We start from the raw sequence: 23,665 nt of genomic DNA, 5'->3' as shown, positions 1-23,665 counted from the left end.
GACTTTTTGTGTACAGTTTTCTTAATCCACAAATTTCTTTCATGAGCAGAAAATAAGTGTTGAAGAATTAGGAGGATTTTGGAAACATTCTCTGCGGCCAAAATGCAGTAGTTCTAGCTATTAGAGAATGTGTTCAAACCGCTGTGACTACTATCTAAAATTTAATATCCTATAAGCAAACACGGTTGTCTTGTGAGTACAAATTGGCCTGGACATAAAATGAAAATTTTATTCTAGCACTCATGGATCCTACGTCAGTACTTTTAAAATATTAGGAGTATAATGATTGTCTTGTGAGAACAAGTTGATTTTAAAATATTAGGAGTATTAGGAGTATAATGATTGTCTTGTGAGAACAAGTTGATTTGGATGTCAAAAAATTAAAAAAAAAATTATTCTAGCAACCAGAGATTCATGTATGAGATTTGAAAGTGGCGACTTAAAAGTGTATATTTAGCCTTAGAAATATATTTTTTTTATTAAAATATGTAATGAATATAAGGAAAGAATAATACTCTGAAATTGAATTAATGAATGAAATGAAGTTGTACCGACTTAAGGCAAGAATTAAATTGCTGTAAAACTAAAATAAAAGTAATAAATAGAAAGGTGGAAGTTCTAAACTATAGAATTCTACAAAGGTAAAAACTATGCTACTGAATGTTTGGTCACTACTGAATTTATAGAGTTTCTTGAATCGGTTGGATGGTTGAGAAATTGAAGAGATTCCACCTTGACCAATTGAGTCAAATTAAACATGTAGAGAAATGCGTCAAAACGCACTCAAAACTCGCGTTTCGCTTTGCCTGAATTGTTGCTCTAGTGCACCAGGTATCACAGTCATACTTTTTTCGACCTCATGGCACCATGATCTTACCTCGATCATGGCCAACCTTAAGGGAACTATAGTCCCAACATACTTTTCTTGCCCTTTGTGACTTCGTCGGACCTTAGGCAAAGTTCTTTCAGTTGAGATTTATGTCCTAAAGCACCGTAATTTATAAATATTTTATTATTTATTTGAAAAATATTTATTTAATTATTTTGATTTTATACCATATATATTATCTATTTTTATGAAAATCCAAGATTATAAATGTAATTTTGAACAGTATATAGTTGACATACAAGAGGATCATGTTCAATTTATAACTAGTATATGGATAAGATTGGGTGCCCTATTCTGGTAATACTATTGATACAACCCACTTTGTAACTATTACAGATGATTTGATCTAAATTATTTAATATTTCTTTGTAAATCCGTTAAAAGATCAGAAAAGAATTTCATAGGATGATCGTATGCAACTCGATCTTAATTCTAAGTGAGTTATGAACTCCTATCTATGAGGGCATATCCTTTGATTTATATGGGTGAGAATGATTTTTGTAGCCGAACATACTATTTTGGGGACTTGAACAAATATGGAACTCCGAACATAAGGTCTAAAAACTAAGGATACAGACCAGAGAGACAATACATGAGTAGAGAGAGAAGAAATAAATTCTTTATTTTTCAAATTCATGATCACAAATAAATTTTTTATTTTTCAAATTCATGATCACAGATGAGGAATAGAGGCACTATATATATATATAGGTTAGAGGAAACAATATCTAGGAATAATCTCCTACTTTCCTAAAAAAAAAAAGAAGAGATTTATTTGCTAAATTTAAACAAACAACCCAAACAACTTTTAAAACAATTTCTAACTAAGTCTACACAATCTAAACTTCTAACTAATTTAACACTCCCTCTCAAGCTGGACTATACTACAGGTTGAACAGTTTCAGCTTGACCAACAATCTTTCAAACACAAGCCTCAATAATCATTTTGTTAGGATATCTGCAACTTGATCTAATGATGGAACATACATCATGTTTATAATTTTCTCTTCAGTCTTCTCTAATGAAATATCTGTCAACCTCAACATGCTTAGTACGATCATGATCTACTGGATTATGTGCAAAATAACAATTGCAGCCTTGTTGTTACAATATCATAGTTCAAAAAGTCGAGCGACACGTCGACATGTCGATGTGTCGGCATGCTCGACATCGACACGGGGGGAAAAGTCGATTTCCCCCCATGTCGTTGATGGGATGTGAATCCCGGAGCGGAAGCGGATCTTTGTTCATGATTTTTTGAGAAAACAAAATAAATGTGCAAAGAAGAAAATACAGGGGAAAACTTAAATTTGAAGAACTTTTCTTCAACAATTCCCACCCGAACACCACCAAATGATCTTTCGTGCTATCCTCTTGGGTCTCGAGATCTCGCTTGTGGGAGCAATTCTTTGGAACGAGATGGGGAGTTTTGAGAGAGAGTCTTAGCTAGAGAGAAATCTTGGAGAGCTTTTCTTTGTTCTTCTCGTTCTGTCCCCACGTCACTTAACTGCCCACTCCCCTGCAATTTTGCAGGGGAGTTAAATATTAATATATATATTAATATTATTAATTAATAATTAATATATATATATTTAATTAATCATATTAATTAATAAATAATTATTAATTATTAATCTAATTAATAATTAATTAAAATATATATACATATTATATAATATAAATAAATAATTAACACTTAATTATTTATTAAAAAATAGAATCATATTCTATAGAATTTCTCTCGTATAACCTATAGTTGTAATGTACATCTTATCCGCATTATTTTTAACCTATAGTTTTAATATGAATCTTATTCATATTAATTTTATTTGAATCTCATTCAAATAATTTCTCTCATAATATATAGTTTTAATTTAGAATTAACTATATATTATAATATATCAATATACGTATATTACCTTGAGCAATTTGAACAGTTCAAATTCTTCCAAAAATTTGATCCTCGTTTTACCCGTTATGAGCTAGCAAGGGGATCTAATGGACCTATAGATCAGAAGCTCCAACAATACGAGATTAATCGATCAAACTCATTGACCGAGTTAATCAACATTCGTTAACTACGGGTCACTCCACTAAAGACCCGCAGTTGCACTATTCTCACTGCAGAATGTTTTCGTGTCCATGGATATACAACCATTAATGATAAGTCAATCCTTCACGAGTGCTCGTAACTCAAGTTGGGTCAAATTACCGTTTTACCCCTGAGTTACATCTTACTCCTTAAATACCACTGCTCCTCTAATGAACAACCCGGTTATGGTCCGACCAATAACCGGAAGTCCCTCTCGGGCCAATGAGAGGGTGGTGTCCCGTGTTCAAGTCCCGGAGTCAGCATTTAAGAGAACACTCATCTACTCCCCTAAAGTCGGGGAGGAATGAATTCCATCTTGTGAAGTTATGTTCCCAGCTCCCCACTCGGTCTCGTCCCTAAAATGGTAGGAATATTGAGTCGGCAACTCGGGCCACTCTCATCCATACAGATCAAAGGACGAGCCCTCAAGGGCAGGAGTCCATAACTCACTCAGGATTGAGAATGAGTTGTTTGGTCATCCTATGAAATAACAATATGTTAGTCAACGGTGTTACATCTAGAGATTGTCTATTTCACAATCTGGTCTTATACAAACTCATTGTATAGGATACCCCCACTCGGATGTCTCCACACGAACGACCTGGATCGAGTCGTCTGTAACATTTACAAAGTGGGTCGTATCTATAGTGTTGCCAGGATAAGGTACCCAGCCTTATCCATATACTATAGACCCTTTAGGTTATTCACGGGACATTATCCACTCGAATATCAGGGGTATATCAAATATATACCTCGTATATCAGGGGTATATCAAATACATACCTAGTATATCAAATATATACCCAATATATATACTGTCCCGATTACATAATAATAACCTTGGATGTTTAGTTTATTGGATTTTGGACAATGCAATGCTATGAATTCAACAATAAACTTATTGAATAAAACTTTATTGAATATACATTTATTTTTACATAAATACAAACTACGAGTTTAGGGCAACACACCCAACAGTCGTTGACATGTCGACTCAAATGCGACATGTCGTTTTTTATTAGTTATTTTATTTTCGTCTTCTTCCTACTATGCCACTATAGTCTATAATTTCTCACAACCTCGATGATTGGAATCTTAGTCTGTTCAATACAACATTCGGATTTTAATATTGTATAACTAATAAGATTCAAAATTTGCTTTATTGATAATTTATGTTGTGGGATTGGGATCGGCCAAAGAAATGGGCCTCTACGGGCCAGAAAGGCCCAACCAAGCAACGACAAAGGGAAAACCGAGCCAAGAGGGCTCGGTCCCGACCCCTGCTCGGCGCCGACCAGGGCTCGACCCATTGGCCGGGCGCACCCTCTCATCTCTCCCGTTGGTTGAGGTGCCCCGATCCATGAAATCCAGCGATCCAATAACAACGGGTTAGATTGACTCAACAAGAAGGTTCCAGAAGACAAAGTTCCTATAAATAGAACTATTCCTAGAGGTAAGCAAATAAACCCTAATTACTTTACTGAGTAATTCTCCCAACGCTGACTTAAGCATCGGAGCCCGTGTGACAGAAGTCACATCAGTTTAGGGTTGCTCGGTTTTGCAGGTATTCGGTCCCGTGATCATCAAGTTTGGTGCGTGTTTGGCGAGAACCAAGGAAGCTAAAATCCCAGTATCACCAATTTCTAATCCAATCTAGTCCTTAGTTACACAATTGAATAATATATGTGAAATATTGACATATATAAAGATTGAAATAATCTTAGAAATTTCAAAAAAATAAAATATTATTATATACAAATAGTGGTGATACATGAAATAGAATAGGTAACTTAATTAATTAATACAAAAAAGATGACCTCGGAGGATCTAGTCCACTATCTTGATAACTTTGATATAAATTACAATAGTTCTCCTAGATCATTCTAAACTGAAATTTTTGAAGGAGGTAGTTGTTTAAATGAGTAATATAAGTGAATTAGAGTGTGCTTGGAAAGTGTGTAAATCTGATTAGAAAGTTGGATTGATGATTAATTTGAAAATGTGTTTGAAAAATGTGTAATTCAATTTTGAAAAGAAAGTAGGTAAAAAGTAAAAAAAAAAAAAAGTAAGAATAATTTGGGTGAATTAGAGATGTGTTTGGGAGTTGTTTAGATTTGATTGGAAAGTTGGATTGATGATTGATTTGAAAATATGTTTGAAAAATGTGTAAATTCAAATTTGAAAAGAGAAGTAGGTAAAAACTAAAAAGGTACTAGAATTTAAAAATGTGTTTGGAAACCAAGTTGGTAATTATCTCATTTCCAAGTGAATCCTATTATCGAATACTCTAAAGTAGTCAAAAGTTTACAATTAAAGTTTACTTTACATATTAAAATAATTTCTATCGACGTCGACATTTTCATGAGTAAAATGGTAATTTTCTTACCTTTAATAGTTAAAGGTGATCAATTATAGGCTAATTATTGAACTACAATTTAAGTTTTATTTGCTAATTCAAAAATTTCCATCAATTTCCACAATTTCCATTATTTTTCCCGAAATATCTATCAACATCGACATTTTGAACATGGTCACAATAGACTTCCATTAAACTATCAAACCTGATATTTAGTTCCTAGAAAATAAGTTTTAGCCACATTGTCTCACAATAATACCATGAATTTAGCCTCAACACTATTTCCAGCAACAACTTATTGTTTCTTATTCCACCATGTAAAAATATTACCTAATACAAAGGTACAATATCCTGTCGTATATCTCCTATCTTGAACACAACCTACCCAATCTGCATCTAGATCTGTAAATGCCTTAATCTTTTCGTCATCATCATTTCCGAAAAATAATCCAAGTTCAGGAGTTTGTTTGTAACGACCTGACTTTTTGAGACTTAAACTTCTAAGGGATGTTACTACATGCATGCTTTCAATACTTTAAAAGCCTCTTAAAAATGAATGATAATAAATAAAACAAAATACAATATCATAACATAACTTTATAAAATAAAATTAAAAAAAATTATTTGGGATCCCATAAATAGTTTACATAAAACATAATATTAAGATAGATGACTCTTAATACAATAATATATATATAACATGAAATTAATGCGGAAGCGAAAACACATGGCACCACCTGCAGACATCCTCGTCACACACCTTGTTAGTCTTTATTATTCCCTAGAAAAAGATAAGGGGAAAGGGGTGAGTATTAAAAATACCCAATAAAATCCAGCTAACGGGATCAGATATGCATACACATACAACATATGAACATGTGAGACCTAAATATTTATTCAGTCAAATTATTTTCCTTTTCCTTTTCCTTTCCTTTCTTTTTGGTCAAAGTGAGCAATTCACTCAACCCTTCACAGACGTACCAATGCCATTATGGTACATAGGTGGATTTCCTGAGAGACTCTATCCAAACTGAAAGTAGTTGGCACCCAATCAACAGAGTCAAATCTCACTCACCTAGGTCCTCAATTTCAGTCTAGTTTGTGCATTAGAGTAGGGTGGTTGCCACAACTTTTATATATATATTATATAAAAATATTGTTTCACATTCAAGATCATTCATGAAGTCACATAATTAAATATTCTGTAATGCAGCACAACAATTTCATATTACATTCAATTCACAAACATCAATCATTATATAGTCATTCAAAACGTCATATAAAAATTCCAACATAGCCCTAAGACATTCCGAAAGCAGAGTTACTTACCTCAATAGCGATCCAAAATAAATGTTGGCTCAATCTACGAAATTTACTGGTCCAGCCGGTTGACGTTGGATGCGTGTGCACGAGGGAGGAGAAAATAAAACAGTTTTGCCAGAGCGAAAATTGAGTGAGGGAAAAGGGAAAAACTTATCACAACTTAACAATATAACATAGAGTTTGTGTTCTTCAGTAGGAGCATGCATGTATTTTTTTTTTTTGTACTACACAACATATGGGGGTGGGGGATCGAACTCACAACTTCATGGTTGGAGGTATATGCCAGTTACCGCTGAGCTAAAGAGCATGCATGTATTGACTTACAACACTAACTAAAAATGCAATATCAGGCCTAGTGTGAGATAAATAGATTAATTTTCCAGCAAAACGTTGATATCTCCCTTTATCAACCTGTATCTCATCTAGACTCTCTCGCAGCTTATGAGATTATGACTTATTGGAGTATCAGATGGTTTACATCAAAGCATTTTAATTTCCTTCAAGGGGTCTAGTATAGATTTTCTTTGACATACAGATATACCAGTTCTGCTCCTTGCGACTTCCATCCCAAGAAAATACCGAAGTGCCCTCAGGTCCTTTACTTTGAACTCATTTTCAAGTGCATGTTTTAGTCTCTCTATTTATTCATGATAGTCACCTGTTACAATAATGTCATTGACATAAACAATGAGGGTGGTGATCTTACTTTAAGAGTGCATGTAGAACATTGTATGATCGGTTTAAGGTTGAGTATACCCTTGTTTACAAACAGCCTTTAAAAATCACCCAAACTACGCACGTGGGGATTATTTTTGTTAGAATTTACCTTGAGTTTTTTTACTGTTATACATTAGTTGTAAATCCCTAATTATGTGTATTCTTTCCCTTAATCTTATGAGGTAGTCAACTTACCTTATATAGCTTATTATTTCCTTATTTTGTCTTTGTATCATAGTATCCATAGGGCATCCTATTGAAGAGAAAATACAAATTTGAATTTACTATTAACTAAATTATATGGTATCAGAGCATGGAAACCCTAGCTCCTTCTAAAACCCTATTTTTTCAGAAACCCTAGTCGCTGCTAATCTTACCAAATTTCACCACTTCTATAAACGTCGTCCTAAACCCTAGCCGCCACTACTCTTGCCGGATTTTGATCACGATTCATTTCGGCGGGTGACCTTTAATCGGTGCCCCAAAATCACGATTTTATCTGCCATTTTGTGACATTCGATCGAGTCCACCACCTTTGGTTTTTTTTTGCTCCTTGGATCGCGTCAGCCGTTCATTGGTTTGTGTCATTCGCGGTGTGTGTTCATTATTTTTTGCTTGTGCTAAATTTTTACTTACGTCGTTCACCGAGTAGGCGTTTGCTGTCTATGCTTGTGATCTAGCATCTAGCAATTTATTTCTGATCTTCAACTTCCTCTGTGAAGTTTCTGTGGACACCAACAATAGCAATTTGTGTTCTGTGAAGTTGGATAGTGATCTAGCTGTTTGCTACCATTTTGTTGGTTTTTGAAGTTTCTGACCTTAATTTTCATGAACATGTCCAAGAGCATTGAGTCATCAAAGACTAATGAAAATACTAGTGTTGAAATGGTTGTTTCCAGCAATCTTGGAGATTTACAAAATATTCAACCTAGCTACCATTTGGAGGGGAAAAATTAATTGAAATAGTCTGAAAGGAAAAGGAAAAATCAGCCACATTATGGGAACCAGACCAAAAGTGGGGGACCCAAAATTTGAGGTGTGGGAGGAAGCTGATGCTATGGTAATGTCATGGTTATGGAGTTCAAATGGTTCCTATCACTAGTGACACATGTATGTTCCTAACTTCGGCCAAGGAGAATTGGGACATGATTAAGCAAACCTACTCTAAGGCACAAGATGTAGCCCAAATCTATGACATTAAGACTAGGATTTCATCTACTAGGCAAGGTATTCATTCTGTTACAGAATATGCAACTTTATTGCAAAATCTTTGGCAGGAACTAATTTGTTATCAATGCATTACGATGAAAAATAGTGAAGATGCTACTACACATAAAAGGTTTGTTGAGAAAGGTAGAATTTATACATTTCTTGCCGGTTTGAATGTTGATCTTGATGTTGTTAGAGTACAAATACTTAGGAAAGAATTACCAACCTTGAATGAAGTTATAGTAATCATCAGAAGTGAGGAAAGTAGATGAAAAGTTATGCTTGAATCTCAAACACTAGATAGATTAGCAATGGTAGCAGGTAAAAGTAATATTTTGTTTGGCTCTGACAATCTAAATGGTTTCAATGATACCCAGTCAAATGAATATAGACGTAGTAGCCATAGAGAGAAAGATAGTGTTTTTTGTACTTATTGTAAAAAGTCAAGACATACTCGAGACAAGTGTTGGAAATTGCATGGAAAACCAACAAACAGTGGTGGTGGAAGAAATTGGACAACTAAAGGAGGATAGATGGAAGGGAACAAGCCCCAATTCATAAGACCACACAAGATGCTGAGAAGGTGGATCAAGTACAAAAAGTTGCATTCAACCAAGATAAAATAGAAAAGTTGAAAAGCCTCCTTAATAGTTTGGAAAAGCCCAAAGAGAACCCAGATACATGTCCAGTCGTAGTTTCAGGAATGACTCTTCAAACTCTTACATCTAGTATAGAACCGTGGATAATAGATTCAGGAGCAACTGATCACATTACTAGAACTAGCGATTGTTTTATTACTTATAACTCTTGTCCTAGTAATTGAAAAGTTTCGACTATAGATAACACTATGATAACTATAGCTGAACAAGGGGATGTTAAAATTAATTATAATTTGATTCTTAAAAACGTTCTGCATGTTCCAAAGTTGACATTCGATTTGATTTATGTTAAAAAACTCCTAGGAGATTTAAATTGTAAACTTGTCTTTTCTAACTCTTAGTGTATGTTTCAGGACCAAGTCAGTGGGAAGATGATTGGGCTTGCTAAGGAAAGAAATGGATTATATTACTCAGAGAAATAGTTGATGTTGATTCTAATCATAGTGATCAATCCATCTCTTTAAATTATAAATTAAGTTTTGCTTCCGCTGATAAAGTTTGGTTACAACATTATAGATTAGGTCGTCCTTCAGAGTATGTTTCCTGAACTTTTTAACGGTATTGATATTTTCTAGCTTTCATTGTGATCATGATTCTAAATATTCGTCAACACGTCGATATTTCCATCGATATATCCATGTTTCCATGGGTTCGAAATCGACATGCGGAGTAAATCGACATTTCCATCATAGTACAAGAAAATCGACAAAATATGAAAAATATCAACAAAATGTGACTAATATATATATAATATTAATTATTTGTAACTAATTTAGAAATATGAAAATGTTTATTTTGTTAATTTAAATATTTTTTACGATTTTTTAATTTTTCTAACTTTTACAAAAATATCCATCGACATCGATATTTTATCGATATTTCCATGAAATTAAGACCTCGACATTTCCATCGACATCGACATTTAAAACCTTGATTGTGATATTTGTGAATTTGCCAAATATAAGAGAGTTCCATTTCTTATTAGTAATTCCCGCATGTCTACTCATTTTTCTCTTATATATAATGATATTTGGGGACCATCTAGAATTGTTAGTATTTCTTGTAGTAAATGGTTTGTTGTGTTTATTGATGATTGTACTAGAGTTACATGGATTTATCTTTTGAAGAACAAATCTGATGCTCAAACTATTTTTCAGAATTTATTTTATATGATTAAAATTCAATTTGGGATAGGATTTAAGAGAGACCGATCAAATAATGCAAAAGACTGTTTTAACCGGACCTTGATATTTGTTTTTCAAAATAATGGCATTATTCATGAATCTTCTTGTGTTAACATTCCTCGACAAAATGGATTGGCAGAAAGGAAAATTGGGCATATTTTAGCTGTTACTCGTGCTCTTTTATTTCATAAGAATGTTCCAAAATATTATTAGGGAGAAACCGTTTTAACTGCCATCCACCTTCTTACTACTAGAATCTTGAATTTTTATACTGCATTGGAAAATCTTTCAAAGTTTTTTCTTGATCCTAGAGTTATAGTCACTTGACACAGAATTTTTGGATGCATAGCTTATGTACAAATTCATTCTCATCAATGTGGTAAGTTAGATTCTAGAGCTCTTAAATGCATATTTTTAGGTTATTCTCCAACTCTAAAAGGGTACAAATGTTATCACCCTCCTTCTCATAAAACTTTTGTTTCTATAGATGTGACATTTGATGAGAATAGTACATAGCTAGAGTAGCTGGTTCGAGAAGGTGGAGTATTTGTGGTTGAGGTGGTTGAGAATCTCCTAATAAATTCTTCCGTTGGGGACGACCACAGAGTTCCCAACACCGATCTTTTGAATGGTTTGTGTGCTACAATGATCACAGCATAGGTTGTTCCGACGAGTAGATCAAGATAGAGGTGGTGGTCGGTCTCGGACTGCTAGAGCTAATGATTCCAGCGAGAGGGACGTAGGGGTTTGCGGGTGTATCACCCATCATCACGCATTTGTGGCTTGACTCCCAACGGACTTTTGTGAAGATTTCATTGATGGCTGAAAGTAGCTTTCTGGCACATAAGCGTCCACACACATCATTAAAGTTTGGACGAAGACCTGCAAGAAGATCATAGATTCGTTCATTCTCGATGTGTTTGTAGAAGCGTTCAACATCCTTCGGGTTCTCCCATTCGAGATTGAGAAATATATCAAGTTTAGCCCACAACTGACGTAATGAGTTGTAGTATTGGGTGACATCGAATTCACCTTGTTGTAGGGAGCGTGCTTTATTGTGTAATTCGAACAACTAATCTGAATTATCAAAATCAGAAAAGGTCTTAGTGAGTGCATTCTAGAGATCTTTTGTCGTTGAGTAAAAGAGGAATGATTCTTTAATGTCCTTCTCCATCGGGTTAATGAGTCATGCCATGACCATCAAGTTTTGAGCATCCCACACAGAAAAAGAATGGTCGACTTCATCTGGTTTTGCTATCGTGTCGTTGATGTATCCTAGTCGACTTCGGCCACTGATAACTAGGAGGGCCGATCGAGACCATTGTAGAAAATTTTTTCCGTTGAGTTTTGGATAGGTAATTTGGAGTGAAGTGTTTTTAGAGAAAGAGATGTGAGGTGTCGTGGATGTGCTTGTAGGGAGAGAAATTGAGGTCTTATTTTATCCTTCAGAATTCTCATCCTTGTGCACATCAGTCGTCATTGCTGTTTTAACCATTTTGGTGTCAATCTAAACTTAGCTCTGATACCATATAAACTAAGGATAGAGACACTGGAGAGATATATACGAGCAGAGAGAGAAGAAATAAATTATTTATTTCCCAAATTGATGATTAAAGATGAGGAATAAAGGCACTATATTAGATTACAAGAGAAAACAAAATCTATGAATAACCTCCTAACTTCTCTAACAAAAAAAGAGACTTATTTGCTAAATTTAAACAAACAACCTAAATAACTTTTAAAACAACTTCTAACTAAGTCCACACAATCTAAACTCCTAACAATTCAATGATGTCAGAAGATAAAATTCACTCATTCCTATTATAGGGTAAGTAGATGAGTAGTTCAAGCGAGCAGCACCTTGTCTTGTATAGGTTGGGCTCCGGCTTGAAGAAGCGAGCCCAACGTAGAGAAAGCCATTGCGCGCTAGCCTAGCTAGCTAGCGTTTTTCAACTGGCTGTTCTGTTAGTTGTAGCGCGCCTTCCCTCCTTCTCTCACTTCGGAAAGATTTAACAGTATTTTCTTATGATGACCTGGTCGAGAAAGTGTTGATTTCAGTACTTGAACAATGAGGCTCCACCCTCACACTGGTCTGAGACGGCCTTAATTAATTTTGTATTATTGGAGGTTATAAACGATAGGTCCATAAGGTCCCATTTTTAGCTCACAAGAACATTAATAGATAAATCATGTTGAAAGAAAATTGATTTTGAAATGTTCAAATTCAAATTCAATTATTTAATTTATTTGGATACGTTAAATAGTAAAGGGAATATGAATTAATGTATATGATACATTAAACAGAAAAATTAAATTTTGTTAATATATAAAATATATTAATAAAATATTTATTTGAATAAGATGCAAATAATCTAAAATTTTAATATATAAGATACTAAAAAATTTTATTTGGCTAAATATCATTTCCTAATTAATGTATTCGATAGGAAATTATATTTTGTTATTATATAAGATATACTAATAAAATATTTATTTGAATAACATTAGAATAATATAAAATTTAATATATGAGATATTAAAATATATTATTTTATTTAAAATATTCTAGCCATTAACTTACTTGATACGTTATAAGAAAAACAATTTTTTTTCTTTTATATACGAGATATAATAATAAGAAATTTATTTGAATGAGAATCAAGTAATACCAAAATTTTAATATATGAGATATTAAAAGATCCACCCTTAGCTCCTAGGGCCATTATGGTAACCTAAATTATCTCCATAATTTTTCCTAAGCCTTGGAGGAAGTTAGGGTAAGCCTAGCTAACTTCTCGGTTTGATAGTTGATGTATGAATGTTGCCATCACTTGTCCGCTTTGTGGGCAGCACAACATACTTTCTTCTAGTATGGTTGTGACACCATATATACTGTTTGTGCAATGACCTATTCTAGTTGAAAAACATAGATTTATTCTCTATGTATTTTGTAGAAAAATGTAGTGTTATTCTAAGTTATGCATATTTAAGAATATGCACAACTTTGATTCAAAAATAAGCTCAATATAAATATTAACTTGTTAACCTAGCATGAATTCTGTCATGAATATGCTTTGTAATGTATATAGAAACATATCGCACGGAATTTCGTTTTTTTGGTGCAAAAGAGATACTTCATTATCAAAACGAGCATAGCTCAACGATAATTAACCTATACATTTTAGACGTGGCTCGTTTCAAGTCCTCAAATTCCATTCCAATGACACGCACCAAGCTTTAGCGCATGCCGTGTGTTCTCATTTCTCCCTGAATTCTCTCTTCGAGGCCGAGTCTTCGTCTCTCCGTAACGATATTCATATAGCGCCCACTTGCGCAGGGCTCACGCTCTCTCTTGAATGTCGGCGTCGCACAGGATCTTCTGCGCCATCACTCTCCCTCACCCTCCTCGTTTCTCGCCCTCTTCACTCTTCAATTCCAGGGCCTTCCTCTCCACTTCCCACTTCATTTTTCCCCGCTCTCTCGCCCTCCCGCCTCTAATTTCTTCCCCTTTTCACCTTTCTCCTCATTCTCGATCGATCATGCCTTACAATCAGGTACCCCCCACGTTTTTGTTTGATGGGTTTTGTTCGTCATCGTTGTTTCCCGCTTTCCGGGTTGTGAATTTATGCACATGATCGCCCATTTCTGTATTGGGGTGTCTCTGTTTGTTTTCTTCAATGCTTTTCATGTTGGTGATTGTCTCGTTTTGTTGTTGACATAAATGCGGTAATCTGTTTCTTTGATATGGGGACAGGGCAGGTTTGAATTTGTTATCTGTTTGTTTGTTCCGTTTTCTTCCACTCAGTCTTTGGGAATTATGTTTTATGCCCTTTTCGGCGTTTGATGGTTTACGTGGATAGAGATGTTGATATTATTACAATGCTGTCATGTAAGAGGATTCAACTGTAGTAATTGGTGGTTTTTTTATACGTATTGACGCATATGGAACAGTTCATTTCTGTTACTTTTGTCTCAAGTCATCGGCAATGCATAATTAGAATTTTATCTTTGGTTCGGGATTATCTGCTTGTGAATGTTCAGCTTATTGAGTTTGATCTTAATTTGCAGCGAAGTGATGGTCGCAGAGAACAAAAGTGGAAAGAGAAGGCGAAGCTTGACAGAACTTCTACAGAGTCAGAGGCTGCTGCTGAAGTTGTCACTAATGCACTTGGTAAATTGAGAGTCAGTGAAAGTGGTCAACCTCATGTTCCTATTTCTAGTAGGGAGTTTGGAAATGCGCAGCTAACAAACCAGGTCCCCTCTGGGCTTGGAAATAGAGGGATTTGGAAACCGAAAGCATATGGAACAACCAGTGGGGGGGCAGCAGTGGTTGAAGCTGAAAAGGCACCTGCCGTTGGAACATCTATTGAAAACAAGGGGAACACTGCTGGACTAGCTGCACAGAATGGCACTGTTGGCTTGAGTCAACTATTCAAGGGCAATCAGATAGAAAATTTTACTGTGGACAACTCCACTTACACACAGGCACAAATAAGAGCTACGTTCTATCCTAAATTTGAGAACGAGAAGTCAGATCAGGAGGTATTTCTTTATTCTATGTGCTTCCTTAAATTTACACCCTGGATATGCTTTATTGGACCTAATTTTTTTTTATCTTTAACTCAGTTGTTAGATTAACTATTCAACCTCCAAGATGTTTTTTCCCATTAACCATGTCATTGGCTTGTTGGGTCAGTGTTTCCAGGTGCATGCTCGGGGCCATTTACTTGTTTTCCAATCTCTTGACCATCATCTTTAGGTCATTCGTCAACTCTGGTTTTGCCCGTTTTTGTTTTGTTTTTGGGTTAAAAACATTTTGTTTTCCAATCTCTTGACCATCATCTTTAGGTCATTCGTCAACTCTGGTTTTGCCCGTTTTTGTTTTGTTTTTGGGTTAAAAACATTTAATAAAATAGCAAGAAAGGTAACCATCATGTGATGGCTCAAGTGGTCAATGAGGGCCAATGTAAATAGCAAAGGACTTAGAGGGAATGAGTTCAAACCATGGTGGCCACCTACCTAGAATTTAATATCCTATGAGTTTCCTTGTCAACCAAATGTAGTAGAGTTTGACGGTTGGCCCGTGAATAGTCAAGGTGTGCATAAGCTAGCCCGGACACAGGGATATAAAAAAAAATGTAAGAAATGTCTAATAAAGTGAATAGAAAGGACCAGGTATAAGAGGATAATGAATCCTCTTAAAGTCACAGATATCTTCGTGTTACAAAATAAGTACCAATTCAGAGTGCAAGGAGGCAAGAGGAATACCAAAATTTTAAAGACCAACGTTTATATTCTGAAGCAATGTAAAAAATTGAACTCAAAGAAAATCACAAAAAGGAAATTAATTATTAGTTCATGTATTTTTAATGAGATAACAAATGAGCGAATACACGAGGGCTATACAAAAAGAAAGGAAAGCTCAAGCTAGAAGGAGCCAAAACAACAATAAAAACACAAAAGAAAGAATTATTATAGAGGGCTCCAATTTAAAATAACGAGAGATGAAGGGTAATTGCTAAAGACCTTGGTAATGAGAGATGAAGGGTAATTGCTAAAGACCTTGTAATGGAAGCCCAAAGGGACGCATTGAACCTAACCAAGCCTCCAACCTCCTCCTAGGAGCTTTTCTTATCACGAAAGAATCCTTTTTCCTTCAAGAAAAATATTCCACAAAGTTGCGAGAAACCAGCCAGCCAAATAAATGCCCCTCAGTTATTAAAGGTGATGGAACAATACCTCCTCCATCATAAATAACTGGTTCATGTTAGTCACATATAAAAGAATTTGATAGATTCGTATATTTTACAATTTACGATCATGATTACACCATATTTAATAAAAATTTCCATTATGGTAAGAAAATGAAGGTGATAGTTCTTTTGTGAAACAGAAAATTGTTTTAGAATCCAAATCATTGGGTAATTTGAGTGTTGGCGATTTAAAAATCTAAGCAACAACATATTATGCTTCTATTGTTGAATCAGCAGTACAACCTCGCTATAACATTTCCCCACATTATGTCTCCACCACCCAAGGTGAAAATTGATCTTATGTGGATTTTCTGGAATCCTTTGGTATAAATTGTTTATGGATAAATGGATGGGGAAGTTTTCTCATGAACCTTTTACGTTTATGGCTTCCACTGGACATTTGTCTTTTTGCAATGTGCTTCATATTTAATAAAATTTTCCATTATGGGCAAAAAAGGTTAAATGGTGATTCTGTGGGTAATTTAATTTTAAACTTACGATTTTTGTTAAGGCAACATTTTCTATATTTTATTAGATAGATTATTAATTTCATTGCCAATGATGAGAGAATTTCTTTCCTGGTAATATGTTTAATGTGCATATGATTTTATGTCAGATTAGAACAAGGATGATAGAGATGGTATCGAAAGGCTTGGCAACATTGGAGGTAAAGAGATTTACCCGCAATTTTTGTCAAGAATGCCATAATGTTATGATACTTTATATTCCATTTATGATGGAGTTACTACGTATTTTTGAGTTTTGACTCTCATTCACTCCCAATTCTGGATGTTAAACCTTTAATGAGAGTAGATTCGAAATGAAAGTATATTGATTGATTTGGACATTGATTCATTTTTGGGTGTTGTGTTGGCGACTACGCATTTTTATGATTTTTTATGCTTTAAAACTGCAAAAGTGGGCCCATAGTTGGAGGTAAAGAGATTTACCTGCAATTTTTGTCAAGAATGCCATAATGTTATGGTACTTTATATTCCATTTATGATGGAGTTACTACGTATTTTTGACTGTCATTCACTCCCAATTCTGGATGTTAAACCTTGGATGAGAGTACTTTCAAAGTGAAAGTATATTGAGTGATTTGGACATTGATTCATTTTTGGGTGTTGTGTCAGTGACTACGCATTTTTATGAATTTTTATGCTTTAAAATTGCAAAATTGGGTCCATAGTTGTTTGGGGGGGGGGGGGGGGGGGCTTGGTTTTAAAAATTTCGTTGCTTATAGAACAAAATAGTAGTAAAAATAGTTTTTGTAGCGTTTATCACTTTTTATAATAATTTGTAGCGAGTACTATTTCCAATTTCCCCCCTTGTCACTACTTTGCTTATAGTGTTCGGATACTGTCTCTAATGGTAAATAGTATATTGATTGTGTTCTGAATTCTTTAAGTTGTTATTAGGTTATTCAACTTGGAAATTTCTGCAGGTTTCACTTAAACACTCAGGGTCTTTGTTTATGTACGCTGGCCATGAAGGTGGAGCATACGCCAAAAACAGCTTCGGGAATATGTATGCCAATAATATGTTTTTTCTTTTAATTATTTTTTGGATGGTGTGCGGGACACTGATATGCCAAAATCCATTTTGATAGAGCCAGTAAGGAATTTAATTTGAAGTGGATGTAATCATACTTTTTGCTATTCTTTCTTGAATAAGGAAATTTACATAATTATTGTGTGAACATGTATGTCTCCACAAACTTGTTACAATTTCCATTTGCCATGATTTTTTGTTTTGTTTTGTTTTTTGTTACAATTTCCACTTGTTACAAAGTTAAAACTCCCGACCTGTTTCCTAAGTTAAAAGTTTCACTTTCAGATACACTGCTGTTGGTGTTTTTGTTCTGGGAAGGATGTTTCGAGAGGCCTGGGGATCTAAAGCAGCAAAAAAGCAAGCAGAATTCAATAATTTTCTTGAGGTATTGTTAACATTAGAGAAACAATGATTTTGTTATCTTACATTTTTCCTTATGATAAGAGAGTGTTACACGATTACTTAACAAAGGACCTCCCTTGATATTTAACAAATCTGCTTCATGGGTCCATATACAATCTCATGGTATTTCAGAGTATCAAATCTTGTTAGATCAATTTCTGTGAAATCCCTCCTAATGATAAGTTCACTTGGTCTAGCTTTAGGGAGGATGTAGTTTGGTCTTTAACGGTAGATTCCTTTTTTTCTGGAGTAGGAGGGTAAATTCAAGCATCTGAAAGTGATAAGAATGCTAAAAAATACGTTGGGTAATTTTTTGATTGTGTTAGAAACTGGAGATCATGGGAACCATGTCGTTTAGGTTTGTTTTCTTCACTCTTTTGAAGCTTGGTGGTAGGACACCAAATGGAAGGATGGCCCAGCTTTCTCTTTCCCTCAGAAAGTCATAAGGAAAAAGGATCTGAAGATCTAAAGTAGAACTGCTTTAGTAACTCATGAGAGAAGGTGTTGTCCCTAAAAATAAAAGGTGAATTTCTCAAAGAAGAAGCTGGGATGTCGATTTTGAAGGAAAGAAGTGAAAGGAGGGAGAGGAGGGAAGTTCCTTGAGCTTCATTTAACTCTTTGAGTTTGATTTGAAGGCTGGTTTTCTGTGCTTGAATACCTCCGAAGGTGTCTTTATTCCACTTACTTAAGGCTGCCTTCAGAGCTTTTAACTTCATCATCAAACAGTGCCCATGCCAGCCTTTAATAACATTATTTTTCCACCAACTCTCAACATTGGTTAAGGATTTTTGTAATTATCTGTTAGATCTTATTTTGTTAGATTAGAGCCCCTTCTTGTTTTAGTTTGGTTTCATCTGTTGGGCTGTCTTTTTGTCTTTTTTTATGTCCTGTTTTTTCTTTTCATTTTGTTAATTATGTCTCTTATTTATATATATATATATATATATATATATATATAGAAAGAATGCAACTTTCTTCTTCTTCCTTTATGGAAAGTCGAGTGGAGGTAGCTTGACAAGGTCTATAAGGATTTTTAATAATTTTATAGGAGTGTAATCTGGTTGATCCTCCTTTGGAAAACGGTAAGTTCACTTGGTCTAGTTGAAATTTATGTTGCAAGATAGATATATTTTTGCTGTCTAAAGGTTGGTTGGGTATATTCTTGCAAGCTAGACAATTTTTGGGCCCTAGAATTATGTCAAATCATTTGCTGGTGTGTTTGGATTCAGGAGTTGTTAAGTGGGGGCCATATCCATTCAGGTCTGGAAACATGTGGCTCTCTCACCCTTCTTTTAAGTCATCTTTCCCTTCGTAGTGGAACTCTCCTGGTAGGGAAGTGGGAGGGTTTTCGTTTCATGAGGAAGCTAAAGTCTCTAAAAGTGACTCCAAAAAAAGAATGAAATACCTCAGTTTTTGGAGATGTTGGCTGAAGTTGGAAATCATGGAGAAGATTAAATCCTTGGATACCTTGGAGGCGGGAGGGAGTGTTGTCTTCTGATTACTTGGGTATATGTATGTAAGAAAGTAAGGGGGCAAGGGCACGTGAGGATTAGGAGGGCACACAGTTATTTTGGTGGGCCCAAAGGAATATAGTTAGTTAGGGGGATACCCTGCTGTGGCCTGTGGGGGGAGAATTGTTTTTTCATCTTTATAGTATCTTATCTGTGTTTAGGCTTTTGTTGAGCCTTTCTAGGAGAATGAGAGACTCTTGAATTTCCCTAGTTTTAATATTGTTGCATAAATGAAGGTGGATCCTACATGGTGAAGTTGAAAGGGCAGTTTTGAAGAGTTCATTAGGAAAGAAGATGTGAAAGCGAAGGTGCATTGGATTCAAGAAGGAGGCCGTAACTCAAAATTCTTCCATCCAAAATTCTTCCATAACTTTGCGAATGACAGGAGTAATAAGAATGTCATTGATTCCCTTGTGAATATAGAGGGGAGATCTTGTGAGGGGATCAATGAGTTGAGAGGGAGGTGATTTCATTCTTCTCGAATCTTCTCTCTCCAACGCCCTGCTGCAGAACATTTTTGTAGGGTCTTGGTTGATTGGAGTCCCATGCCTTTAAGTGATAAGGTTGGTTTAGAAATGTTGTTTGAGATTAAAAAGGTCGTCTTTGGTTTTGATAGGAATAAGTCCCCTCGTCTTGATGACTTATAGTTGGTGTTTTATCAAGACAATTGGGAGGTGAATAAAGAGGATTTGTTGAGTATTTCGAGAATTTCATGGGGGAGGGGAGTGATTAACGTATCGATGAATGAAACTTACGTTTGTCTTGTTTCAAAGAAATTGCTAAAACTTTTATTGTTGAGAAAAGTTCTTTCCAGTACTATTATTCTGAATTTGAGAGAATAAAAATATTCTTCTATATTCAAACATGTAACTTGGGTCTTCTTATATAGGAGAATGACCTACTACAAACAAGGAAAGCAATAAATACCATAAAGGCTAAATATTAACAATAAAGACTAAATATTAACAACTAATATTTACAACTAATATTTACACAAATACTGATAAATCCAACACTCTCCCTCAAGCTGGTTTAAAGATGTCGTCCATAGCCAGCTTGTTGATTAAACCGTCGAATTGTTTCTTTCGAAGTCCCTTAGTTAAAACATCGCAATTTGCTCTGTTGTCGGAAGATAAGGGATACATATTGCACCTGCATCAATCTTCTCTTTAATAAAATGTTTGTCAACCTCGATATGTTTGGTTCGGTCATGTAGCACAGGGTTATGAGCTATAGATATGGCAGACTTATTGTCGCAATAAATCCGTATAGGTGTCGTCTGAGGAATCTTCAATTCTTCAAGCATCCTTCTGATACATATACCTTCACAAATTCCATGAGTCAATGCTCTAAACTCTGCTTTAGCACTACTCTTGGCCACTACATTTTGTTTTTTGCTCCTCCATGTAACTAGATTTCCTCCAACAAAGGAACAGTAACCAGAAGTAGATCTTCTATCGGTAGTACTTCCAGCCCAATCTGCATCAGTATAAACTTCTACTTGGAAGTGGTTATTCTTTTCGAATAAAATACCTTTTCCAGGAGTTCCCTTCAAATATCTCAAGATTCTGTAGACAGCTTCAAAATGAGTTGGTCCAGGTGCATGCATGAATTGACTTACCATACTTACAGCAAATGCAATATCTGGTCGCGTATGTGACAGATAAATTAATCTTCCCAGAGACTTATTGTTCCCTATCCTTTATTTCTTCTGCATTTGCTGCTTGTAATTTCAAGTTAGGTTCAATAGGAGTTTCTGCGATCCTGCAACCAAGCAATCCTGTTTCTCCAAGTAAGTCAAGAACATATTTTCTTTGATTAACGAATATACCTTTCTTCGATCTCGCAAATTCCATCTCTAGAAAATATTTTAATGTTCCCAAGTCCTTGATTTGAAACTCACTTGCCAGATTTTTCTTAAGATCGGCTAGTCCTGCTTCATCATCACCAGTGAGAATAATATCATCTACATAAACAATCAGAATTGAGATTTTATTATTCTGAGAGTGTTTATAAAATATAGTATGGTCAGCTTGACTTTGAAGAAATCCATAACTCGATATGACTTTTCCAAATCGTTCGAACCAAGCTCTAGGAGACTGTTTGAGGCCATAGAGAGATTTCTTTAATCTGCATATTTTATTCCATCCGAGTTCCTTTTCAAAACCTGGAGGCAAATTCATAAAAACTTCTTCCTCAAGGTTGCCATTAAGAAAATCATTTTTCACATCAAGCTGGTGGAGAGGCCAATCTGAATTAACTGCAAGAGACAAAAGAACTCTAATAGAGTTAATTTTTGCAACAGGAGCAAACGTTTCCTGATAATCTATCCCGTAGGTTTGAGTGAAACCTTTAGCTACCAATCTAGCCTTGTATCTCTCGATGCTACCATCTGCATTACACTTTACGGTAAACACCCATTTACATCCCACTGGTTTCTTATCTTTTGGCAACTCTACTATCTCCCAAGTAATGTTTTGCTTTAGAGCATTCATCTCCTCCATAACAGCTAGTTTCCAATTTGGATCTTCTAAACCTTCATGTATATTCCTTGGAACAAAAAAATTAGTTATCCTAGATGTGAAGGTCTTATGACTATTTGATAGTTTTTCATATGAAATGTAGTTCGAAATAGGATATTTGGTACAATTTCGAACGCCTTTTCTAATGGCTATGGGAACATCAAGGTCAGAGACAACAAGTGAATTATTTTTAAAATTTGAAGAAGAGAGATTACCGGGATTAACAGACAAAGTTGAAGAGGGAGGATTATCAGATAGTTCAATTTCATTTCTCGAAGTCTCATATTGGTTTTGTGAAGGAGTAACTATTTGATCTTGGTTCCCCTGATTGAATTTCCTTCTAGTGTAAAACTTTAACTCAGAACTAGGATTCGTAGAATCATTTTGTAGTATTTCTCCCCCTGATTGGACAGTTTCTATACTTGGCATCGGAGGACTAGTAAAATCCGAACGGATGGGACTAGGAAGAGAAATATCCCAAAAATTATCTTCCAAATTCATTTTCTCCCGTTGAAGAGAATTTTGGATAAAATATGGTTGCTTTTCTAAAAAGGACACATTCATACCCACAAAAAGTTTTTTTTGTCTGAGGATTAAAACATTTATATCCTTTTTGACCTGAAGCATAGCCTAAGAAAATACATTTAATAGCGCAAGGGTCAAGTTTCGACCTAAAATGACTAGGTGTGTGAACGTAAGTAGTACACCCAAAAACCTTGAGAGGTAGATCAGAATATATGCGGGATGATGGAATAACATTTTTAAAGGACTCAATGGGAGTTTTGAAATTTAAAACTTTAGTAGGCATTCTATTTATTAGGTAGGTCGCTGTGAGAACCGCTTCCCCCCATAAATATTTTGGAACATGCATGGAAAACATTATAGCACGTGCTACTTCAAGTAAATGCCTATTTTTTCTTTCAGCAATCCCATTTTGTTGAGGAGTATCCCGACAAGTAGACTGGTGAACCATACCTTTTTCTTTCAAAAAATTTCCCAAAAACTCATTAAAATACTCAGTTCCATTATCAGAATGTAAAATACAAATTTTTGATTGAAATTGAGTTTCAATCATCTCATAAAAGTTTTTGAAAATGTCTTTCACCTCAGATTTTTTTGACATTAAATGAAGGCAAGACAGGCGAGTATGATCGTCAATGAAAGTAATAAACCATCTTCTTCCACTATGAGTACTAATTTTAGAAGGACCCCAAACATCGCTGTGAATTAAGTAAAATGGTTTGGAAGCTTTATAAGGTTTTGGAAAATATTTGGAGTGATGATTTTTTGCTAAAATACAACTTTCACAATTAAAAGATGAACAATCAATTCCCTTGAATAACTTTGGAAACAGATATTTTAAATAGAAAAAACTGGGATGTCCTAGTCTACGATGCCAAAGCATAATTTGTTCCCTAACAGAAAGAGAACTAATACTACTAAGACCCTGAGTTATTTTATTACTAAAGGTACCTTCATCAAAGTAGTAGTGAC

The 23,665-nt window shown here is 35.0% G+C and overlaps 1 protein-coding gene across 3 annotated transcripts in view; it reads left to right on the top strand.

Moving 5' to 3' along the window:
* Window positions 1–13,668: 13,668 nt before the first annotated feature.
* RNL (RNAligase) overlaps window positions 13,669–23,665 on the top strand; it is a 52,473-nt gene continuing 42,476 nt past the window's right edge. For 2 of the 3 annotated variants that reach the window (XM_088121315.1, XM_088121314.1), the window contains exons 1-5: window positions 13,669–13,983; window positions 14,498–14,971; window positions 16,804–16,849; window positions 17,604–17,712; window positions 18,022–18,121. In XM_088121315.1, coding sequence (XP_087977441.1) covers window positions 13,786–13,983; window positions 14,498–14,971; window positions 16,804–16,849; window positions 17,604–17,712; window positions 18,022–18,121 — 927 coding nt within the window. In that variant the 5' untranslated portion in view covers window positions 13,669–13,785. Of the gene's footprint in view, window positions 13,984–14,497; window positions 14,972–16,798; window positions 16,850–17,603; window positions 17,713–18,021; window positions 18,122–23,665 lie in introns of all 3 variants that reach the window. The other variant, XM_022302236.2, reaches the window with a different exon arrangement.

Source organism: Momordica charantia (assembly GCF_013281855.1).
Source record: "Momordica charantia cultivar OHB3-1 chromosome 3 unlocalized genomic scaffold, Mcharantia_2.0 BLBB01000003.1, whole genome shotgun sequence".
In the NCBI taxonomy this organism is placed as follows: domain Eukaryota; kingdom Viridiplantae; phylum Streptophyta; class Magnoliopsida; order Cucurbitales; family Cucurbitaceae; genus Momordica; species Momordica charantia.
This window is presented reverse-complemented; position numbering and strand designations above follow the sequence as displayed.